The sequence below is a fragment of the Saccopteryx leptura genome, chromosome 1, assembly GCF_036850995.1.
Source record: "Saccopteryx leptura isolate mSacLep1 chromosome 1, mSacLep1_pri_phased_curated, whole genome shotgun sequence".
Lineage (NCBI taxonomy): Eukaryota > Metazoa > Chordata > Mammalia > Chiroptera > Emballonuridae > Saccopteryx > Saccopteryx leptura.
Genome location: NC_089503.1, coordinates 290261156 through 290277589, shown reverse-complemented (window position 1 = coordinate 290277589; position 16434 = coordinate 290261156). Strand labels below are relative to the sequence as shown.

At 40.0% G+C, this 16434-nt stretch overlaps 1 protein-coding gene and 1 long non-coding RNA gene across 2 annotated transcripts in view; one reads left to right on the top strand and one right to left on the bottom strand.

The window, feature by feature from the left end:
* Positions 1-16434, top strand: part of LOC136385015 (alpha-2-macroglobulin-like) — a 50427-nt gene that overhangs the window by 33570 nt on the left and 423 nt on the right. The window contains exons 23-35 of the mRNA XM_066355760.1: positions 2045-2128; positions 2400-2576; positions 2899-2986; positions 3766-3922; positions 4194-4268; positions 4613-4793; positions 6722-6945; positions 9384-9602; positions 9691-9818; positions 12710-12800; positions 13477-13545; positions 15688-15790; positions 16281-16322. Of these exons, the coding sequence (XP_066211857.1) occupies positions 2045-2128; positions 2400-2576; positions 2899-2986; positions 3766-3922; positions 4194-4268; positions 4613-4793; positions 6722-6945; positions 9384-9602; positions 9691-9818; positions 12710-12800; positions 13477-13545; positions 15688-15790; positions 16281-16322 (1638 nt within the window). The remainder of the gene's footprint in view (positions 1-2044; positions 2129-2399; positions 2577-2898; positions 2987-3765; positions 3923-4193; positions 4269-4612; positions 4794-6721; positions 6946-9383; positions 9603-9690; positions 9819-12709; positions 12801-13476; positions 13546-15687; positions 15791-16280; positions 16323-16434) is intronic.
* The window catches only part of LOC136385022 (uncharacterized), a 28751-nt gene continuing 22541 nt past the window's right edge, over positions 10225-16434 (bottom strand). Inside the window, exons 3-5 of the long non-coding RNA XR_010747680.1 lie at positions 12731-12779; positions 12610-12642; positions 10225-11090 (exon numbers count right to left, since the gene is read on the bottom strand). This is a non-coding gene — a long non-coding RNA (uncharacterized lncRNA). The remainder of the gene's footprint in view (positions 11091-12609; positions 12643-12730; positions 12780-16434) is intronic.

The following is a 16434-nucleotide window of genomic DNA, read 5'->3' as shown; positions in this document are numbered from 1 at the left end:
TATTTTCGAATGGCTTTTTTTTTTGGGGGGGGGGGGATTTTTTTTTTTCTTTTTGGATTTTTCTGAAGCTGGAAACGGGGAGAGACAGTCAGACAGACTCCCGCATGCGCCCGACCGGGATCCACCCGGCACGCCCACCAGGGGCGATGCTCTGCCTCTCCGGGGCGTCTCTCTGCCGCGACCAGAGCCACTCTAGCGCCTGGGGCAGAGGCCAAGGAGCCATCCCCAGCGCCCGGGCCATCTTTGCTCCAATGGAGCCTTGGCTGTGGGAGGGGAAGAGAGAGACAGAGAGGAAGGGTGGGGTGGAGAAGCAAATGGGCGCGTCTCCTATGTGCCCTGGCCGGGAATCGAACCCAGGTCCCCCGCACGCCAGACCGACGCTCTACCGCTGAGCCAACCAGCCAGGGCCTGCGAATGGCTTTTATATCCTTGATTGTCTATGTTGGGAGTAGTTTGTCATTTTTCTGATTCAGCTGTATGACACTGAACCTTTATCTATTGGATAAGTTAAAAATATTTGCTTTGAGTTGGTAATTTGTCTTTTGTGTTACTTATGGCATCTGTTTCCCTACAGAACTTTTTCTTTTTTGGAAAGTAATAGAGTTTTTTGACATACAAATAATATATACATAATTAACATAACTATATATGTATTTAATATATAATTATATATCTAATTATGTAATTTAATTTAAATTTAATTCTATGACCATATGTAATTAATATAATTTTAAAACATACATAACTAATATATATAACTAGATGAGTTTGGAGATTTAAGTACATACCACGATCTATACCATAAACCTAATCATCACCTCTAAAATTCCCTCCCACTCTTTATTATTTTGTGTGATAAAGCATTTATTATAAGATTTATCCTATTATCAAATGTTATAGTATATAATACAATATTGTTAAGTATAGGCATTATGCTACATAGTAAATCTTTAGAACTTATTTATCTTGCATAATTGAAATTTTGTACCCTTTGACAAAAGTTTTATTATTAATCTATGAGGAAGATATTAGTGTGAAGATAAATATTACATTTTTCTTTTTCATCTTCGTGTAATTCACCAACATTAAAATGGCAGTAAATGTATGCTTATCAGCAGCAATTATTTATTTGTGATGAGTCAATTACTATTCATCTTCACCCCCACCCCTATGTCTAGGGCTTCCATAAAAATACTATCCTCTTTTCTGGTGAAATTTGATGAAAGCATTATTGTAGAATTCAGGAACTTCTGGGGTATTTTTATTTTTCTATGTATACATAAGGGTGTTTTTTTAATGCAACTGTTGACTAAGGCAGGTGGGGATGGACATTTAATATATCATCTTGTGATAGCCATTTTATATTAGCCGTAGAATGACATCAGGGGCACTTATAAATGTGTAGAATTCTTTTGGAATATAACTCGAAGGGTAAAAGTGGTTGTAGAAGTTCTGAAAAATTCAGAATCTTATTCATATACATTTTTTTTTTTTTTTTTTTTTCATTTTTCTGAAGCTGGAAACAGGGAGAGACAGTCAGACAGACTCCCGCATGCGCCCGACCGGGATCCACCCGGCACGCCCACCAGGGGCGATGCTCTGCCCACCAGGGGGCGATGCTCTGCCCATCCTGGGCGTCGCCATGTTGCGACCAGAGCCACTCTAGCGCCTGAGGCAGAGGCCACAGAGCCATCCCCAGCGCCCGGGCCATCTTTGCTCCAATGGAGCCTTGGCTGCGGGAGGGGAAGAGAGAGACAGAGAGGAAAGCACGGCGGAGGGGTGGAGAAGCAAATGGGCGCTTCTCCTGTGTGCCCTGGCCGGAATCGAACCCGGGTCCTCCGCACGCTAGGCCGACGCTCTACCGCTGAGCCAACCGGCCAGGGCCTTATTCATATACATTTAAGATATAAAAAACTGGAGTATCAAAAGAAACATTTCAGAAGTTTAGGTATAAGGCATAATTCTGACTTCTTGGTCTTAGATCACTTCAGGAAGATACATAGCAGAAATAATTTTCATTATGCTGATTTGTTTCTTTCTCTAGGTGCTGAGTTGTCTGAAAAATTATCTCTTAAGCTGCCACCAAATGTGGTAGAAGAATCTGCCCGAGCTTTCTTCTCAGTTTTGGGTGAGACCCCAGCCTTAGTAGATCATTCTACTATATCAACAGTTTCTACTACATATTTTTCTATGAATACTTTCTCAAAATAATAATTATAATTTAAACTTTTCTCCTTTTTTAGTTTTGTTTGTTGCTTCCAATCAAACTTCTGTCCCTGAACGACTTACCTCTCAAAACAATCCTCATTTCACCTCAGCTATTAATTTATTTCTTCTTAATGATTCTGCTAAGTTATAATCTATAAGTTTTATGACTGCCTATCTTTCCCATTTCCTAGGTGATATATTAAGCTCTGCAATGCAAAACACACAAAATCTCCTCAAAATGCCGTATGGCTGTGGAGAACAGAATATGGTCCTCTTCGCTCCTAACATCTATGTTCTGAATTATCTAAATGAAACACAGCAACTGACTCCAGAGGTCAAGTCCAAGGCCACTGGCTACCTCAATACTGGTGAGTCATAGAATGAAGTGAGTGAAGACTTCACAATGTTACTTTAAAAATAGATTGGATTTCCTGATAAGCTTGAGTTACTTATCAATACTATGATATATCATCTTATCATACTATGATTGTTCTTACAAGAATACTATGACAGTAAATTTCATGATAACTACCCAGCGTCCATTCTCCAATAAAATGTTTAAGATTCAGAACCTTCTAACATATGACAGCAAAGTTTAGAAACTATCACAAGAAAGGCCCAGACATTTTGGTGTTTCTTTGGCTGCATCATGAACGATCTTTCATGCTGTTGCATTAACCTTGACTCCAGGTTACCAGAGACAGCTGAACTACAAGCACCATGATGGCTCCTATAGCACCTTTGGGGAGAACTATAGCGGGAGTACAGGCAATACCTGGTAAGAGTTTTTGGACCTCTTATTTTTATGCCAGCTCATTTACATATATTATCATAATTATATTCACAGTAACCCTATCAGATACTTATTACTAAGCTTATAGTTGGCTATACTAGATAAATATAGCAAGATTAGCAAGGTCACAAGCAGAAAAGCTGAGATTCAAATACTTATATGCTACACTTGTCCCCCAAATTCATCCAGTTAATACATCAAAGTCTTCTTTCTAAATAGTTAATTTTTTCTAAACTAAGTCCCATAACCATGAGCTTTTTAATGGTACAGTCAATGAACATATCATATAAGTTCTAGTTAAATCATGTACATTTTAAGTTATATTATGTTTTCTACATCATATTCAAGTTGACTGAGAATAAATTCACCAATAGGAAGAAAGAAATAAGAAGGATCAATGATACAAAACAGTTTAAAAATCTCTGAGGCAAAACAACATTAGAGGTTGTTATTGCACATAAGAGTTGTCTATGACAAGATTTTGCCACTCACAGAAAGAAATCTCTAAAGAAAAAAAGATTTAAAGCCTTACTGAAATAAGATTTTTTTAAAAAACTAACATTAGAAGTACTTAAACTTTGTAGCAAAGAAGTGAGTCAGCAAGGAAATACTAGTCTAGCAATTTAATCAAGTAGTCCAAAGGAAATGGGGGCTCTACTACACAAGACGTATCACTGTAAGAAGTATTCTATGGAGCCTGTTGCTTCAAAGTTGTTGTAAAGCCATTTATGTAACGTAAATATCATCACTTCCTCCTCTCTCAGGCTCACGGCCTTTGTATTGAAGACTTTTGCCCAGGCTCGAGCCCACATCTTCATTGATGAAGCACACATTACCCAAGCCCTCACCTGGCTCTCTCAAAAGCAAAAGGACAATGGCTGTTTCAGAAGTTCTGGATCACTGCTCAACAATGCCATGAAGGTGAAGTGTCCTCAGAGCTTTGATCTGTCCATTTGGATGTGTACAAGGATGAAGAGAGGGGGTAATAGTGTAGGAATTCTTTAGGGAAGGTATCAGAAGAAAATAAAACCTGGATAGCACCAAGAAAGAGAAGATGCCATTTAGGTTGATTGTGATACTTTGCCCCATGGGGATGAATATGAGTAAGGATAAATTCCATGAAAACAAAGAGCTGATGAAGAGCCTTTTCAGAAGTCAAATGACTCAATCTCTCTTTCACTCATCCACGCAGGGTGGAGTAGAAGACGAAGAGACCCTCTCTGCCTATATCACCATCGCCCTTCTGGAGATTCCTCTTCCTGTCACTGTAGGTACCACCTCCACCTCCTGAAGCATAATTCTGGGTGCACTGAAATATCACCCTTCTAAAAGCCAAGTGTCAGTTTCCCTTCTATGCAATGCCAATGTTTCCCAGATCAAGAGAGATAGTGTTCAATTCATTAAGGAAGATTTACACTGTCCCCATGATGTTCTTAAGCTATTCATTCCTTAACAGCCCCCCACACACATACACACACAGAATTCTGAAGATATGCCTTATATTCCTGCTTTACAAATGTGAGGATAACAGATAAAAATTCTATTCTCGCTATCCTTAAGATAGAGATATCCCTGTGCACACAGGCCAGATCCCTTCTTCTCTTTTCACAGCACCCTGTTGTCCGCAATGCCCTGTTCTGCCTGGAGTCGGCCTGGAAGTCAGCAAAAGAAGAACCCCAGGGAAGCCATGTCTACACCAAGGCACTGCTGGCCTATGCTTTTGCCCTGGCAGGTAACCAGGAAAAAAGGAACGAAGTCCTCAAGTCGCTTAATGAGGAGGCAGTGAAGGAAGGTGAGAGCAGAGCTAAAATCTTTCTCCTATCCCACATTCTCTGTATCAAATACTACAACATTACACAAACCCTCTGTGTCTACCTCCTGTAATCCCCTTCTTGTCTCTTCTTTTGTTTATATCATTATAAATCTAGGATTTCCTAATCAAGTCACACATCAAAAGATAAGGAGCAGTATACTGTAGTAGTGAGAAGCTTGGCCTCCGGAAACCAGCACCAAAACTAATTACCTATGTGACCTTGAGCAAGTCACTTAACTTGTCTGTTTTAGTGCCTTCATCAATAAAATGGGGATAATAATAGTATTTACCTGATAGAGTTGTCAGAGTTAAATAAGTTAATCCATATAAAGCACTTGGTACAGCATATGGCACATAGAAAGTGTTATTAAAGTGCAAGCCACTATGATTAGCAGTTCTCAATATATAGCCGATCTTTACCTGATGAATCAGATCATGTTAAACCAAAAGATTGAAGGAAGTAACCCCGTGAATAAATTCTGGTATTTTATGCTCATTTCACAAAACTGATAATGTTGACAAATCTTTTCCAATTTACACAATACTTCTCTGTAAACAATGGTCTATATGGGGGAGGGCATGTCGGAGAAATGAAAAATAAAATGCAAATAATAAAAAGATATCCAGCCTGACCAAGCAGTGGTGCAGTGTATAGAGTGTCAAACTGGGACGCAGAGGACCTAGGTTCGAAACCATTAGGTCACTGGCTTGAGCGCAGGTTCATCCAGCATGAGCACAGGCTCACCAGCGTAAGTGCGGAGTTTCCAGCTTGAACATGGGATCATAGACATGACCTCACGGTCGCTGCCTTGAGCCCAATGTCGCTGGTTTGAGCAAGGGGTCACTTGCTCTGCTGTAGCTGCAGCCCTCCTCCGGTCAAGGCACATATGAGAAAGCAATCAATGAACAACTAAGGGGCCACAACAAAGAATTGATGCTTTTCATCTCTCCTTTCTTGTCTGTCTGTTCCTGTCTGTCCCTCTCTCTGTTTCTATATCTCTTGCAAATAAATAAATAACAAAAAAGTCAAAAAGGTATTGTTTATATGGAGAGTCTCTCCTCTTGGATCTTTGTTTGTTTCTTATTGGTTGCTATAACAAGCCATGCCGCAATGAATACACACGTCTCCTTGTATCTGCTTAGTAGTCTGAGCACATCTTCCCCATTGCTGGATATCGCCAGATTGCTCTCCAAAGAGCACTTGACTTTGCACAGCAGTGTAAATCAGTTCCCACTATTTCACAGCCTTCTCAGTATTTGGGATTTTAAGAATCACTGTATTTTTTTTTTCTATCTAATGAGCATCAACTCCATTATCTCAAGTGATCTGTGATCCTCACAAGAAACCTCTAGGGGTAGGCTTTATAGAACACTTAACAAACACCAGGTTAGGTCTGGAAAATATCAGAAATAGGAAATGATGCCAACCAGTGAGAGAACTGCTATTTGCTCTCCCACCAACTCAACTGTAGCAACCATTTATAAACCTAGATGGCTACAGGCCCAAATACAGGAGCCAAAGCATCTCCGCCTAGGCTCTCCTGTTGCTTCTTATAACCCAACCCTCCCTTATTTCAGTGTGCCCTTTAATAAATGTTTTTTTAAGAAAAAGGAAAAAGAAAAATCTATCAATCTTTGGGAAGTTCTAAGAGTCCCTTTCAGACTGCTCCCAGGAATACTACTCAGCGCTCAATAACCTCTCCTCTGACTTCAGCAACATGTTCTGCCCGAACCCGGCAGAAAGAAACCACGTTCAGATTTACATAGAAGGAAAATCACCTAGATCAGGTTCCAGAGATGATTATAGGAATGCAATCCTCACTTCAGCTCTAGTTTAGGTAAGTATGACTACCTTAAGTTAAATGTGAACATGAAGTCACTTGTAAACCTATTTTTCTCACCCCCAGATAATTCTATTCACTGGACACGACCTCAGAAACCCAGGGAACCAGTGGGGCTCTTTTACCAACCCCAGGCTCCCTCTGCTGAGGTGGAGATGACGTCCTATGTGCTCCTCGCTCACCTCACGGCCCAGCCAGCCCCCACCCCGGAGGAGCTGACTTCCGCATCGCACATTGTGAGGTGGATCACAAAGCAACAGAATTCTCGAGGGGGCTTCTCCTCTACCCAGGTGTGTAATATTTCTAAACTTTTTACTTCACCTTCAGCTAATCAAAAGGTCTGAACAAGACATAAACACATCCAGGAATAAAAAATAAACATGAGAATAACTTGAAATGAGGAAAATATTATTAGCGTTCAGGGATAGTGAAAAATAAAGGAAAATGAAAGTCAAAGAGAGCTAAAAAGAAATTGCCTAGAATTCTGGCACCCATTCCTGTGTTATTCTTACAGGGTCTTCTTTCTAGTAACAGCTCTGCCTTCCTGAAACAATAGTGAGGCACCGCTACCAATAGTCATAGCAGAATAAATTTTAAAATCTATCAATCTGGCGATCTCCCTTCCTAGGGCGCACCCATGCCGTCACCTCACTGCTTTCTCTCTTCCCCCGCCACACACTGAAGCATCTCTCCTAAATCCTAAGGGTCCTCGTGAGACTTGCAACCAGGGGAGCAGTGGGCAGCAGCCCCTCATCCCAGGTTAACCCCCTGAACCTGTCATCAAGACTCTCTTTTTTCCCAATGAGCTAAAGCAGCCCCGCGGAGTCCCGTTTTTTTCATATGACATTTCCAGAGAGCCAAAGCATCTCCACCTAGGCTCTCCTGTTGCTTCTTATGAGGTCTCCAAACTTTTTACACAGGGGGCCAGTTCACTGTCCCTCAGACCATTGGAGGGCTGCCAAATACAGTGGTCCTCTCACTGACTACCAATGAAAGAGGTGCCCCTTCTAGAAGTGCAGTGGGGGCTGGATAAGTGGCCTCAGGGGGCCAAAGAGTCCCTTTCAGGCTGATCCTAGGAATACTACTCAGCCCTCAATAATCTCTCCTCGAAAATCTGTTTATTCTTTAACTGGTTTCTTTTAAAGCTGACAAATTTCATGCTTTCTTTAACCACTTATCAAAAACATAAAGAACTATTTTTATCCATTCAGACTTCTAAGTATTTAATTTTATATTTAAGAAATTCATCAATATGTATACAGCAGAAAGTCTTATCTTCAAAGAATTTAGATGTTAGGGCCCTGGCTGGTTGGCTCAGCGGTAGAGCGTCGGCCTAGCGTGCGGAGGACCCGGGTTCGATTCCCAGCCAGGGCACACAGGAGAAGCGCCCATTTGCTTCTCCACCCCTCCGCCGCACTTTCCTCTCTGTCTCTCTCTTCCCCTCCTGCAGCCAAGGCTCCATTGGAGCAAAGATGGCCCGGGCGCTGGGGATGGCTCTGTGGCCTCTGCCCCAGGCGCTAGAGTGGCTCTGGTCGCAACATGGCGACGCCCAGGATGGGCAGAGCATCGCCCCCTGGTGGGCAGAGCATAGCCCCTGGTGGGCGTGCTGGGTGGATCCCGGTAGGGCGCATGCGGGAGTCTGTCTGACTGTCTCTCCCTGTTTCCAGCTTCAGAAAAATGAAAAAAAAAAAAAAAAAAGAAAAGAATTTAGATGTTAGCCTAAACAGTAATGACAAAATGCCATTCCATCCTTTCTCCATTGTACTTGTTGTTTTATTTTTCATATAAATGGAAAAAACTGAATAATTTTGTATTAGAATGGTTAGCATTAATTTTTTATACATTATTTAAAAGATGTTACCCAGGTTCAGTGTTGATGAAAACATGAAAATAGGGGAATTCAACCTTCCAGTAAAAGAGGAAGAGCCAAATAAAGATGTCAATAAATCAAGTAGATAATTATAATTATTATTTCTTTTGGACAAACTCAAGCATGACCTTGATCATGGCTGCAAAGAACTTTGGGCTTTTTCAGGGCACTGATCTCAGCAGCAGGGTAGAATTTAATCTGGAGCTCAGAAGACAACTGAACTTTGGTTGAGTGGTAACAGATATGACCACAGTTGTCAAGTTTTCAAATGCTTTGAGTGATAACTGAATTTTTTTTATTATTTTTCTCAATATGTATATTGAAAGTAAAAAAATTAAATAGTGAAAAAAAAATTATATTTTATATGTATAAATATTGTGTGCATATATATATATATAATTTAGATATTTTTATGTGTCAAGTAATTAATACTTAGGAATCATCCAAAGGAAAAAATGCATAGTTATGACTAAGCTTTACAAAAACTCTTTGTCTGATTTATAAAATCACTATTCACCAAAATAAAAAAGATATTTTAGGCAAACAGCCAATGCCAATAAATGATTCCCATTCACATATATTTTCTACACTTCATATCCTACATGTATTTATAGAAAGAAAAGGATCAATTTCCTGATAAATAAAATAAACTTTAGGGCATATAGTTCAAGAAAGATAGGTAAATGTTACAGTACTGTCATCTATTTAAGGATTATAACCAATATTGAAATCAGAACTTTAATATTTAAATAGTGAAGGAAACAAGAAATCAAAATCCCTTTTGTGACAGCTGACATGGGCCTAGGAGCCCTCAAAGGGTTATCACACCTAAGTGGTTCTCTCACTTGTCTCTTTCAGGACACAGTGGTGGCTCTCCATGCTTTGTCCAAATATGGAGCAGCCACTTTCACCAGGACTGGGAAGGCTGCACAAGTGACCATCCAATCTTCAGGGACATTTTCCAGAAATTTCCAAGTAGAAAACTACAACCGCTTGCTACTACAGCAGATTTCATTGCCAGAGGTGCCTGGAGAATATAGCATGACAGTGTCAGGAGAAGGGTGTGTCTACCTCCAGGTAAGACTCTTGGGGCAGAAAGAGTTGACAAAGTTGGGAGAAATACTAGGGAAGAAAGAAACACATCTTTGTCTTTGATGTTCTACAGACATCCTTGAAATACAATATTCTCCCAGAAAAGGAGGAATTCCCATTTGCTCTGGAGGTGCAAACTCTGCCCCAAACTTGTGATGGACCCAAAGCCCACACGAGCTTCCAGATATCACTGAATGTCAGGTAAAACTTTCCGACTGAATCACCTAATTCTGGGTTTAACAACCAATCTTACTGGCACTCCTCATTAAGCAGAGTGCTGAGGCAGCAAATGTTTGTACTACATTTACTGAAAAAATCATGTATTCTCATGTTGATATAGAAATTCTCAGTGATGAGGTTTATGTTGTACATCCTTTGCCTCCAGTTCTATTATCATCACATCTCATTATTTAAAGGTTATTCATTTTTCTCAGTAATAACTAAAGGAAGAACATTACCCCTTGCCTCTGACCTGAATTTCTGATTTCATTATCATGTAATGATTCATCTTAATTTTATTCTACTGTAATAAAATCTTATATTATTCTTGCCCATTCCAGAACAGAAACAAGGAATTATATTTATTTTCTTAAAGTTCTTAGTTTATTAGTCATCTCATGAAAAATCTGCATAATCACCACATGTAAAGTCACTGAAGAATCTTTACTCCTTCTGTTGTCTAATCTCCAGCTCACTTTTGCCAACACCAACAATGACCTTCACAGTCCCATCATTCTTCATACTGTTCTTGCATTCCTTTCCCTGTTTTTGTTGTTGTTTTCTTCTTTTTCAAGTGAAAGGAGGGGAGATAAGAGAGACAGACAACCACATGAGTCCCTATGGGGATCTACTCAGCAACCCCTCTAGTGCCAATGTTCTGCCCATCTAGGGCCATGCTCGCAACAGAACTATTTTTAGCACCTGAGGCAGAGGCTCCACAGAGCCATCCTTAGTGCCCAGGGCCAATGTGCTCAAGTCAATCAAGCCATGGCTGTGGGAAGAGAAAGAGAGAGAAAGAGAGAGAGAAAGAGGAAGGGGAGGGTTGGAGAAGCATATGGTCACCTCTCCTGTGTGCCCTGACTAGAAATTGAACCTGGGACATCCACATGCCGGCCAACACTTTACCACTGAGCCAACTGGCCAGGACTCTGTTTTCTTAAGGTCTTCTCATACAGGCCATGTCTTGCTAGTCTGTGTTTGGGCTCATTGTTTTTATGTAATCCAAGGAATCAAAATCATGCCAAAGCAGTTGTCACTACCAAATTAAGTTCTGATTCCAAATTCAAAGATGAAATCTGGTGTAGTCTTACACATTTTGGCTAATTTTTCCCAAATTTCTGCCTTAGGGACTGTTGTCTTCCCAGGATAAAAGATGTCTGCTGGTCATGAACTTCTGGGTCCAAATAGTTATTGTGTGGCTCATGATAATGGCCAATCATCAAGCAACCAGGGAAAAAATGTGGGAAGGAATTCCTGAAAAGCAAGAATAGAAGGAGGTTGTGGCTCTTTAGTTAGAATTTCTATTGGCAATAATTAAATCTCAGATTATACACAAAAAAAGTAAGTCTGAGGAAAAAATACATACACACACACAACGGTATTTAAATAGCTACAAGGACTACAAAAAATATATCTGTAGCTTTTCCGCCATCTCTTTGTATTGCCTAATGGTGCACATTAATGTCCCAGCTGCTGTTCTCGAGTATCAACAATGCCAAAAAGAAAGGAAAACAAGCTTTTTTTTTTTTTTTTTTTTTTGTATTTTTCTGAAGTGAGAAAGGGGGGAGGCAGTCAGACAGACTCCTGCATGCGCCTCCGACTGGGATCCACCTGGCATGCCCTCTAAGAGGGCGATGCTCTGCCCATCTGGGGTGTTGCTCCACTACAATCAGAGCCATTCTAGTGCCTGAGGCAGAGGCTATGGAGCCATCCTCAGCATCTGGGCCAATTTTGCTCCAATGGAGCCTTGCCTGCAGGAGGGGAAGAGAGAGACAGAGAGAAAGGAGAGGGGAAAGGGTGGAGAAGCAGATGGGCGCTTCTCCTATGTGCCTTGACCAGGAATCGAACCCAGGACTTTCACACACCAGGCTGACGCTCTACTACTAAGCCAACTGGCCAAGGCTAAACTAGTGTGGAGTAATCACAGCCCCAGGTTTGATGTACAACTCAAATATCTAGAAAAAAGATAGAAAGATATGCTTTCATCCAATCAATTTGGTTTCATTGTACTGACAACCTTGGTGGGCATCATGGACCATGAAAAAGCAAGATGAAAGTGCACAGGAGGGAAAGTCCTGGAATTATTTTTCTAGGGATGTAATACATACATACAAATAAAATTCCTCAGAGAAATTCAGAGGAATTCTGAATTTCTATTCAGAGAAAGAAGTCAATATAAAGTATATGTAACAAATAACCAACAGATTAAAGGTCTCAAGCCCAGCTATTCATCACTTGTAGAGCCTTCTTAAAATGCACATGCTCCGAGTTGACACATGTAAATTTCTGATTCTTCAGGTCTAGAGTACTCCTGGTCTCGGCTTAACAGGTTCCCGGAAGATCCTAATGCTTAGCCAGTCTTCTGAACCACTTGGGTAGGAGACTTAGAAAGACTCCCAGGCCCTGGCCAGTTGTGTCAGTGGTAGAACGTCGCCCGGAGGCCCAACATGTGCATGTCTCGGGTTCTATTCCCAGTCAGGGCCCTCCCCCTCTTGCTTTCTCTCTCTCTTTCTCTTTCTCTCTCTTCTCTTCCCCTCCCTTCCTGCAGCCAAGGCTCAATGAGAGCAAGTTGGCCCCAGGCACTGATGATGGCTCCATGGCCTCCATCTCAGGCCCTAAAAAAGTGTTCCAGTTGCAACAGAGCAAGGGATCCAGACGGACAGAGCATCGCCCCCTAGTGGGCTTGCCAGGTGGATTTCAGTTGGGGCACATGTGGGACTATCTCTGCCTCCCCTCCTCTCACTAAAAAATAAAATAAAAAATTTCTATGTACCTTTCAGGGTTGTTGAGTGTTGTTGAGTGCTTTCTGTGAAATAGAAAATAAGACTATTTAGTAACAGAAAATTCCATTCCTTCCTTCCCTGGATCTTCAGTTACACTGGGAACCGTCCTACCTCCAACATGGTGATTATTGATGTGAAGATGGTCTCTGGCTTCAGTCCCCTGAAACCAACAGTGAAAATGGTAGGTTTATTACGAGTCCAAGAGTCCCTATTTTATTTAATGTTTTATGTATCTCCAGAATAAAATAATATATATTATAATCTTATTAAATTAACCTCTATGAAAGACTGATACTTTCTCCAACCTCAGAAATATAATTTAGCATGTTTGTATTGGTGTCCACCACGTGCATAACACACTGCTAGAAGCCACACTTACTAGAAATAAAATGTCAACAGCTTCCTACCTTCATGTAGCTTAGAATCTTGAATATAAAGCATCTACATATAAACCATGAAAAAAATATGAAAATGACAGATTGACATAAACTTCAATTATTACAAAAGTTCAGACAAAATGAGATTGTTATAAATTAACACAATAAAAAAAAGCCACCTCCTTTATTAAGGAATAGAATGTATATTAAACTTTGAAATATAGGTAATTCCCAAGTTTAGAATACTTAGCTCCCATTTTTTCAAATAAATCAACTTTACACATAGGCCTGGTGTCTTACTAATATTAAACCTTATATCCCAATTATCTTTTATTTTTACCACATTATTGTCTTTACTAACAAAAATATTTGAAGAAATTTTACCATCAGACTTAAGTTAGTAATAAAAGTTCTTTTCTCTGAGTCTCCACAGGGTTTTCTTCTGTTTATTAACATTTGTAATGTCTCAATTTTCTTTAGCTTGAAAGATCTAATGATGTGAGCCGAACAGAAGTCAGCAACAACCATGTTTTGATTTACCTGGACAAGGTGAGAATCCTGTCACTCTAGTTGCAAAAAAACATAGACAATAATCCCTCTAAGGAAAGTGAAAGTATTCTGGAGACATCACTACCATGTTAAATATCATAGAAATCTAACATTAATTCCAGTAAATGTTCTTTCCTCCTTTAAGAATATTTCATCTGGGATTATAGAAAGAAATGGTTTATTATATATAATAATAGAATACACCTATTTCTAGGACCCCATAAGCAAGAAATTCTCCACAAAATGTGCTTCTTATGTCCTCAAGTTATTTTGAAGATATTGAGTAAAATAAGGGAGTATACATTTAGATTAGTCAATTATATCAACAACACCAGGGAACACAAGAACACAAAAGCAAGTGTCAGTTTTTATAAGTGTCATAAATCAAGAATGGTCACCAAAGTGAATCAAAGAAAATTCAGCTAGGCAGATTATTTTTAACAAATAAAAGGGTATTTTTAAACAGCTTTAAAAAATAATCAACAGCCCTGGCCGGTTGGCTCAGCGGTAGAGCGTCGGCCTAGTGTGCGGAGGACCCGGGTTCGATTCCCGGCCAGGGCACACAGGAGAAGCGCCCATTTGCTTCTCCACCCCTCCGCCGCGCTTTCCTCTCTGTCTCTCTCTTCCCCTCCCGCAGCCAAGGCTCCATTGGAGCAAAGATGGCCTGGGCGCTGGGGATGGCTCCTCGGCCTCTGCCCCAGGCGCTAGAGTGGCTCTGGTCACAATATGGCGACGCCCAGGATGGGCAGAGCATCGCCCCCTGGTGGGCAGAGCGCCGCCCCATGGTGGGCGTGTCGGGTGGATCCCGGTCGGGCGCATGCGGGAGTCTGTCTGACTGTCTCTCCCTGTTTCCAGCTTCAGAAAAATGAAAAAAAAAAAAAAAAAAAAAAAAAAAAACAACAACAACAAAAAAAATCAACAATACAAAAGGGAAAAATACCGTCAATCTCAGCAAGGATTTAGGCCATAAAATAATAAGATCAGACGCCTGACCAGGTGGTGGCGCAATGGATAGAGCGTTGGATTGGGATGCCGAGGACCCAGATTTTGAGACCCCGAGGTCGCCAGCTTGAGCGCGGGCTCATCTGGTTTGAGCAAAAAGCTCACCAGCTTGGACCCAAGGTCACTGGCTTGAGCAAGGGGTTACTTGGTCTGCTGAAGGCCCGCAGTCAAGGCACATACGAGAAAGCAATCAATGAACAACTAAGGTGTCGCAATGTGCAACGAAAAACTAATGATTGATGCTTCTCATCTCTCCATTCCTGTCTGTCCCTGTCTATCCCTCTCTCTGACTCTCTCTGGAAAAAAAAAAAAGAATGAAAACCTTGTTTTAAAAATAATAATAATAATAAGACCAGACCATCAAAAAACCAACCTAATTTTATTGTTATGTGTTGCAATATAGTTTATCATTTATAAGTTGCTGAATACTATAGTTTACAAATTTATGAAACTTAAACAAGGCTACAGGGATTGACCTTTTATATTTCTTTTTGAGTCAACACAAGTATTTCTATAGAATAGAGAAATGAAATGTGCCAAATCTCTGGATAATCAAAAATGAACAAAGCTATTCAACCAATAAAAATCATATATCATTCACCCCCTATGAACAAAGCCATCTACTAGCATTGATGGAACTATATGATTTGTTTTAGTTATTTAAGAAACTATTTGGGGAGGCTTTCTTCTTTCTACTTTGGGAGCTTTCTGTACAATTTAAGGACTACATTTATTTATTTTTTAAAAAGTAGCTTTTTTCCCAAAAATAAATGAATATTTAAACTCATTCAAAGATGAGAGAAGAAAGTATATTTAATTGCGTTTGTTTTGTTGTTGTTGTTGTTTTTGCTTCCGTGACTTAGTTAAGTATTTGCAGAAGAGCATCAGAGTATGACCTATGTAGACACTTGACCTTGTATGTCCAGATTTTCTTTTTTTTGGAAGTAACAAATTTTATTTTATTTTGTTTATATATTTTTTAATTAACTTTAATTTATTGTGTTAACATGGATTTAAGTGCCCCACTCAATATAAGACCCTCACCCCCATCCACGTGCCCCCCATTACACCTACTTTGCCCCCCTCCCTTTTACTCCCCCTCCCTCTTCCCTCTGTATTTAATTCCCTTTTGCTTTCTAGGTAACAAATCATACACTAAGCTTGTCCTTTACGCTTCTACAAGATATTCCAGTAAGAGATCTGAAACCAGCCATAGTGAAAGTCTATGATTACTATGAGACAGGTGAGTGTGAGCAACTTGAGGAACTTTCACACAGAAGTTACATTCCTGATCACAGAAATTTACATTTCAGAAATGCAAAGGAGCAATTAATTATATTAACAGCACTTATCACTTCATTTTGTCTGAATAAAATCTGATTCTCCTCTTATTGCCTTCTATACACACATTGTAGAAACTTCCTATAGTATAAATATATCAACTAATACATAACACTGTAAGATATTTAGTTCCCTTTCTTCAGCTAAATCAAGTATATGACAATATTAGATTTAAGTAAGTGCAATATTGAACTGTCCTTCAAAAGTGTAAGGTAAAGAGAAACACAACATACGCATTTGAAACGCTGATGATATAAAGCAGCCAGCAATGAATCAAATGAGCGATGCTGATGTTTCTGACACTACAATTTTTCCCACAATATTCTTTCACTAATCTGTATCCCATAAAAGTAATCCCTTTCACTTCACCTAATGATTTTGTTTTTATTCAGATGAGTTTGCAATTGCTGAATACAGTGCTCCTTGCAGCAAAGGTAAGCAATTCACACTACTTCCAAATGCAGTTGGAACCCTCAAATCTCCTCCATAAAATTCTAGCTCAGTATTCTTCATAGACATCATATTGCTTCTAGTGCAAGTTACTAT